General features: G+C 33.5%; 1 protein-coding gene across 1 annotated transcript; it reads left to right on the top strand.

The window, feature by feature from the left end:
• The first annotated feature begins 4,091 nt into the window (after positions 1-4,091).
• On the top strand, positions 4,092-8,107 carry LOC126668057 (G-type lectin S-receptor-like serine/threonine-protein kinase At4g27290). Its single transcript, XM_050361273.2, has 7 exons — positions 4,092-5,666; positions 5,760-5,894; positions 6,004-6,161; positions 6,314-6,524; positions 6,613-6,850; positions 7,118-7,268; positions 7,625-8,107. The coding sequence occupies exons 1-7, from the start codon at positions 4,376-4,378 to the stop codon at positions 7,931-7,933; spliced, it is 2,493 nt and encodes an 830-aa protein (XP_050217230.1). The 5' UTR covers positions 4,092-4,375; the 3' UTR covers positions 7,934-8,107.
• Positions 8,108-8,313: the final 206 nt, after the last annotated feature.

The raw sequence follows: 8,313 nt of genomic DNA, 5'->3' as shown, positions 1-8,313 counted from the left end.
CAACTACAGGTCAACAAATAATTCACCATAGAGTATTAATGACAAAACCTAAAATGTAAAGATAGCGTTGAGCTTTAAATTGGACGAACCATGGTAAAAATTAATAAAATGCAATATTTTTTCTCTTCTATTTGAAAAATTATTGTGTCAACCTAATTCAACAAATAAAATTATTAACCATTCATTTATCGTGTGATATAGAGATGACCACAGTTCATAACCTGACGGTTACGGTTGTTGAGCAAAAAGCACAACTTGTAATAATCCGGAAGTCGGAATCGATCCCACGAGGAGTGAATCTAGAGCGATTGATGAGAATGAATTTTAGTTGCGATTCAATTCGTTTAGCGAAACTCGAATGGTGAAGTTCAAGTAAGATTAACACTAAATAGGCACTAAACAATTAAACTAACAATTCAAGTAACTAAAATAAGAACAAGTTTAATCAATAAGTAAAAGATGTCTAGGGGTTGAAATCATTCCTAGGTCATGCATACATGGTAATGGATAAATTGGTATATAGCAAGGGCCGAGTTGTGCCTAGCGCACCGTTCCCGCTCTCTCGAGCCTCTAAGAACGACAAAATCAATCATCAAGTAATCAATTAATGCCTAACTCACTCTCGTGATACTAAACAAAACCAATTACCCAACGTCAATTAATCAACAAACTCAAGGTCACCTAAATCCTAATCCACTCTCGTGGTATTACAATCTAGGCTTATAATTCCAAAGTCTATTCACCTAACCATTTCTCAATGAGTCAAGCAAACACTAAATCATGCATTAGATAGCTAGGCTAACACAAGCATTAGGAACTAGAATTAGAACAAGCATTTAACCAATCACCATACCATTTAACATAACAAGAAGGAAATCATCTCAACCCCCAAACATGGGGGATTAGTTACACATTTCAAGAGCTAAATCAACAAAATGATAAATGGAAGACATGGGTAAAGAGTACTTATAATAAGATGAAAAACCCACAACTAATAATTGTAATAGAAAATAAAACTTGTTCATTCAATGAAGCTTCAAAGATCTCAACAATGGAGGAAATAAAAATCTGGAAATTCTATTGAAGAAGAAGACTAAAATTAGGAGAAGATTCAAAAGTACAATAATAGAATAAAGTCTAGCAAAATCTTCTATACCTAAAATAAAGATAAGGCCCCATATATATAGTACTTACAAAAGAAGGAAAAAGACAAACATTCAATTACACATGTGTTGGGCCCAAAATAGCAAATTAATAAAGCCTTAATGCATCTTGAATTAAGATTTCCCCATTCCAGCAAGCCCAAGTTCGAATAGAGCTCCTTGGGCTAAATGAGAAACCCGATTCGAGCTGCCATTTTCTGCTCCAAATCTCGATCTTCAAACCTTCGTAACTCGGTGTAGAAATGTCCGATTAAGTCGATTCTTGAACCGTTGGAAAGCTCAGGACGTCTACCTTAACTTTCATGAAGATCACGAGTTCATTTGAGGCTTCGAGCTAGTCCAAATTGGTCAATTAGTGCCCCGGGTCAGCTTTTCAGATTTGCAAATGAGCTTCCGCATCGCTTTTGTCGTCTTTTCCAACTTTTGCACCAAAATGCTTCCGCAATGCTCCTAAGTACCTGAAATACTAAAACACGTAATAAGGCATACGAAATACCATAAAACCGTGATAAAACGTTAATAAAGCATGCGGAAACGACGCTAAAGATAGGAGTAAAAATACTCCTATCAACGGTTCGAAACCACCGGATCACAGTTCAAGAAAAAATAGAGCCGGCCCGAAACCGCCTAAGAGACGGTTTCATGACGGTTCGGAACAGGATGGTTACGGTTCCGGTTCCGATTTAGGACGGTTCAGAAAATAAATTAAAAATACAATTAAAATTTAATTAATAAAAAAATACAATTTAACAATAAAATAACTCATGGAGATAGTATTACAAGAATATAAAGATTTTTTTTTTTAAATAAAATATTAACCAAAAATTTAATTAAAACAAATATAACATATATTTTATTGCAAAAATAAATATGTTATATGATAATGATATAATATTATTTTAAATATATAATATATATTTTCTTATCAACGGGTTCGACCTTTAAACCTCCGGTTCCGACCCAGAACCGACGGTTCAAGATTCAGCAAATCTGGAACTGGTCCGGAATCGCTCTTTGTGCGGTTCCGGGCCGGTTTTAGTCCGGTTCCGAATTTGACCGGTTCCGGGCCTGATTTGACCGGGCCGGTTCACGGGCTGACACGGCCCATGGCCAGGTCTAGTGTGATACGTGGCGTAATTAATATGAACAACCAATCATTTAATGACTTTATGTTTTAAATAAAAGAATCTCTAATTAATAAACCATTAAATGATTGGTTGTTCATATTAATTACGCCACGTGTCACACGGTAAATGGATGATTCACAATCCTACATGGCGAACTTGGTTTACAAATTTAAAAAATGTTTTCCATTATTTCTGTTACATATTTAAATAAATTAAACATAATTTTTAAGGCATTCTTAAAAAAAATGTATAGTTTTTAAAATATGTTTAAAACACAATAATCCTTCTAAAAAGGAATAAAATAAATATATGTAATAAATATAACTCAATATTAGCATTTAAAGATTTTTTGTTTAAATATGAAATCTTAGTTTGCCTTTCAATCAGAGTCAATTTGTAATTAGACAAAATTTGGATCTAATTTATCTTCATTTGTTAGAATTTAAAATATCACAAATTTAAATTATTTTTTGCCATTTTAATAGCTATCACGAAATCGCAATTTTTGTGTGGTGATGAACTAGGTAACTTACTAACTAGGTTTACTAAACAACTTTTGAGAACTGAGCCTTAAATGAAAGAAAAAGATAAAATTGACTACACGGTTGTACGGTAAATGTCAACCTTATGAAAAATTAGTACACCACATGCGATGATTATAATATATTCATAAAAAATATACCCTCTCCGTTTTATAATATTTACGAATTCAAAATTTTTTCAGACTATAATATTTATCACTTTAAAATATTTTAAGAGAATTTATTACAATTATTCCATACTTGCTCTCCATTAATTTATTAAAAGAATATAATAAAAAAATAAAAATAGTAGTCATAAATATAAATAAATTTCAGTGTAAGATTAATTTAGTAAAAGTATTTATAAATTAAGACATATTAATTATTTTTTTAGTTCTCGTGTCAAAGTAAAATGCGACAAATATTATGAACCGGAGAGAGTACTATTTTTTTTATAATTGTTCTTTTTATAATTTTTTTATTTCGAAATATTTGTCTATACAAATTTCAGTGATGAAATTTAATTATTTTTTTCATCGTTATCTTTTAAGTTAGTAGAGTAGAAAGAGGATCTATTAATATAGAAACTTTTAGTATATTAATGTGAAGTTATTTGTTACATGAAATTTTAATAATTTTCTAATATATGTGTTTTATTAAAAATGGAAAATTAAAGCGAAACAAGGAAATAACATGTGTAGTGTAATTAAATGGAACTACTCGATCATTAATTAACATTTAATTATCAAAGAGCTACAACTTAAAGGACGATAAACTTCATTCTAAAAGTAATCATCTTTCCCAATTATCATAAAAAACACTCCATGTGTTTCATAATATTTATCGCGTTTTAGAATTCTTTTTGGTTCATAATATTTGTCAAATAAGAGTTTTAAGAAAATAATTTAGTAAAAGTATAAACAAATCAAAACATATTTATTAGTTTTTTAATCTATTTAAAATAGTCAAATGCGACAAATATTATGGACCGGAGTAGCATTTAAAATAATTAAAAATCTATCAATTGAGGTATTTAAAAGTTGATTATTTTTATTCAATTACACCACCTGTCATATTTTTCATGATCTTTTTTTTCCGGTATGAACAGTTTATCTGGACATTATACTCTCCGGTAATAAAAATGCAAGAGAATAATTATCTTGTTGTATTGTATATATGTATGCATTTATTGATCGATTAGTTTTATTCAATAGCGTTATATGTCACATAATTAATGGAAAGTTATAATTGTATGTAGTAAATTGAAAAATAAATTAAAAAATAATAAGACCAGACCACTGCAGGGGTCAATATGTCAACCTCAGTTCCACAAGATTTTGATGCATGCCATCATCTTCTTGCTTGAAATTCATGGCAATCCAAACCATACATACTCATGAATATGAAACCAAAGATACTGAAATCTTGGCAGCATTCCGAGTAACTCCCCAACCTGGAGTTCCGCCTGAGGAAGCAGGAGCTGCGGTAGCTGAGCGAATCTCTTCGCCCTACGCTGAGTCGTAGTTCTATTTCGCTATTGTCCGTCAAATTTTACCAACTAAAGATGTCCTTAAATGCTGTTAAAATGGATGGCTATGTAAAGCAAATGTTCATCTACTTTTTTCTGCTCTCAACCATCAGCCCATCCCATGCAGCAGACGCCATTACTCCCGGTCAGTCCATAACAGACGGTAGGACAATAATCTCAAGCGGCCAAACTTATGAACTTGGATTCTTCAGCCCGGGTAGTTCATCAGCAAGATACTTAGGAATTTGGTTAAACAAAATCTCAACCGGAACTGTAATTTGGGTGGCCAACAGAGAATCTCCAATTCTTGATCGCTCAGGAACTCTCAACTTCACTCACCAAGGTACTCTTCTTCTTCAAAATCGCACAAAAAATGTTATCTGGTCGTCAAACAACACAAAAAATGGAAGAAATCCAGTTGCTCAGCTTTTGGATTCAGGAAATTTTGTTGTCAGAGAAAATAATGACGAGAATCCAGAAAATTATCTCTATCAAAGCTTTGATTATCCCGGTGACACCAATTTACCTGGTATGAAACTCGGCAGGAGCTTTCGTACCGGTCTTGACTGGACTATTACTTCTTGGAAAACCTTGGATGATCCTGCTAAAGGTGAGTATAGTTTTGGGATAGATCCTAGAGGGTATCCACAAATGATGTATAAGAAAGGAGATCTAATAAAGTTCCGAGCCGGATCGTGGAACGGTATTCGTTTTACGGGAGCTGCAAGACTGAGACCGAATCCTGTGTATAGATATGAATTTGTGTTGAATGAAAATGAAGTTTACTACAAAATCTATCTTTTAAACAGTTCAGTTCTGTCGAGATTGGTGGTGAACGCGTCGGGGGTGACCGAGAGACTGACATGGATAGAGCAAACACATAGTTGGGCAAGATTCTTTGCTGTAGGTGAAGATCAGTGCGATGATTATAATCTCTGCGGTGCTAATGCTAAATGTAACATCAATAACGTACCGATGTGTGCTTGTTTGGAAGGGTTTGAACCGAAATCAGCTCGAGATTGGAGCTATCAGGACTGGTCCAGTGGGTGTGTGAGAAAATCTGCTTTGGCGTGTGCTAAAGGAGAAGGGTTTGAGAAGCATATCGAAATGAAAATGCCCGACACGTCTAGATCTTGGTATAATCGGAGCATGAGCCTAAAAGAATGTGAAGATGTGTGCTCGAGGAATTGTTCGTGTGTAGCGTTTGCAAATACGGATATTATAAAAGGAAGTGGGTGCTTGCTTTGGTTTAGTGACTTGATCGATTTAAGAGAATTCCCTGGTGCCGGTCAAGAACTCTATGTACGAATGCCTGCTTCGTATCTCGGTAATATGATCGTTTGTTTTCATTTACATTGCATTCACTTGAGCGTTTTCGCTATATTTTTCGTGCATACTGACTCTGCAATCAAAATTTAAGATGGCATCAACAAGAAGAAGGAATCGAAGAGGCGGAAGCGAATAGGAATTTTTCTCTGCACTATTCTTTTAGGCATAGGAGTTCTTTCATTGGGATTGGTCCTCTACATAAGGAGAACAAAACAAAAATCCCAAGGTACAATTATTAGTACTGCAAAACAAGCCTTTTTCAGCTGTTCTGTTCTGTTTTGCATTACATTCAATATTTTATTAACAAATGAATTGAAGTTATATTTTTATTCCAGCAAAAATGAGAAGCATAACTGAAAAAAATTGCAACATTCAAAGCAGAAATGAAGACCTGGATCTACCATTAATTGATTTGATGACTATAATGAAGGTGACTGATAACTTTTCAAACAAAAACAAGCTAGGAGAAGGCGGATTTGGACCTGTTTACAAGGTAACATATGACGAACTCTATTGTCTGATAAAATGATTATATGCTAAATTTAACGCGGAACAATAATGTTTGACTGACCATAACATTTTATTTCTCAAATTACTATTTTATTTGCTATTTCGCTGCATCAAAACATAATCGAGAAATTCCAGGGCGTACTAGTTGACGGGCAAGAAATTGCAGTGAAGAGGCTTTCTGTGAGTTCAGGACAAGGAGTGGAAGAGTTCAAAAACGAAGTAGTACTCATTGCAAAACTTCAGCACCGCAATCTTGTGAAACTTCTTGGTTGTTGCATTGAAGGAGATGAAAGAATGTTAATCTATGAATACATGCCCAATAAGAGCCTCGACTTTTTCATTTTCGGTTTGTATTATATCAGTTTCTGCAAAATTCTTTGTCTGTTTTTTATGTATTATGTTTATCAGTACTAATATTACTCAGGATTTGTTAGATCAATCAAGAAGCAAGCTGTTGGATTGGAATAAGCGGATTAATATTATTGATGGTATTGCTAGAGGGCTTTTATATCTTCATCAGGACTCTAGACTCAGGATAATTCATAGAGATCTCAAAGCTAGTAATGTTTTACTCGACCAAGATATGAACCCGAAAATTTCAGATTTCGGCATGGCGCGAATATTTGGCGGTGATCAAATTGAGGCAAATACAACTAGAGTTGTGGGAACATTGTAAGTGTAGATATAACAGTCCTTTAGTTAATTGGCTCCTATGTTGCATGGTAATTGAAACGTCAGAACGAGAAACGGTATAATAAAAACCGAAAAACAGTTTTCTTAGTAGGAATAAACATAAATTTTTGGAGTTTCAGTAGTTTTTCTTGGAAACAAATATGAAATATCGAAATATATTTAAGGTCTCGACAAATTCTCGTGCAACATAGGTCTCACTGTATTTCTTTGTGAACAAATATTTAACGATATAATACTTGTTTGCAGTGGCTATATGGCTCCTGAGTATGCCGTGGATGGACTGTTTTCAATGAAATCTGACATATTTAGCTTTGGGGTGTTAGTATTGGAGGTTGTGAGTGGCAGGAAAAACAGAGGATTTTACAGCCATGATCATCTCCATAACCTTCTTGGACATGTAAGTAGTATATATATATATATATATATATATATATATATATATATATATATATATATATATATATATATATATATATAAAACAATGATATAGTCGTCATCTATGTTGCACAGAAACATAAATACTGAAACGGAAAATAACAAAATGACCCTAGTCTGTTGTAAGTTCCTGATAACGTAGCAGTCGTCATCATGTGTTACTACTACGTTATCAGTTACAAATATAAAATTTCATATTTTTAACAAAATGTACGTAGCACTTGACAAGTTTCTGTGCGACATAGACTGTCATTCTAGCACGTATTGTGTAAATTAGTAGCTATTGTTAACATATTTTCTATTCGGATGTGTTTAAGGCATGGAGACTGTGGATGGAGCAGAGGCCATTGGACTTAATCGAGGATATGTTAGGCGAATCAGGTGCACTTTCTGAAATCGTTCGACGCGTTCATGTAGGTTTGCTATGCGTTCAACAACGACCTGAGGATAGGCCGAACATGTCAACTGTAGTACTAATGTTGGGTGGGGAAAGTTCATTACCACAGCCTAAGCAGCCTGGATTTTTCACTGAAAGGAATTTGCCTGAAGCTGAATCGTCTTCGAGCTGTTACAAATCGACGACGTCAATCAACGAAATCACCATCACTATGCTTGACCCTAGGTAGAATCACAGAATAACTATTTGCTATATTAGTAGTAATTAGTTAATACTGAAATAAAGAAATTTTGTTAGAATGTTCAATCTGCACTAGAATTACTGTTAGCCTACCTCTATTAGTTTACTATTGATTTTGGGAGAAAATATATCTTCAATGTGATAATTTTTTCTTTGTTTTGTATATAGTTTTTATATAGTTCTTAAAAGGCAAAATGGTCAATATCTATCCACAATTTCTGCCATTTTGCCAAATACACTATTTTAAAATTGTTCCATATATATACCATTATTTTTTCAATTTTTTCAAATATAACATCAATCGGTCAATTTGGAACTGCAATGTTATATAGACTACCTAAGATTAATTTTATACACACAAACAAACAT

Source organism: Mercurialis annua, linkage group LG2 (assembly GCF_937616625.2).
Source record: "Mercurialis annua linkage group LG2, ddMerAnnu1.2, whole genome shotgun sequence".
Taxonomy (NCBI): Eukaryota; Viridiplantae; Streptophyta; class Magnoliopsida; order Malpighiales; family Euphorbiaceae; genus Mercurialis; species Mercurialis annua.
This window is presented reverse-complemented; position numbering and strand designations above follow the sequence as displayed.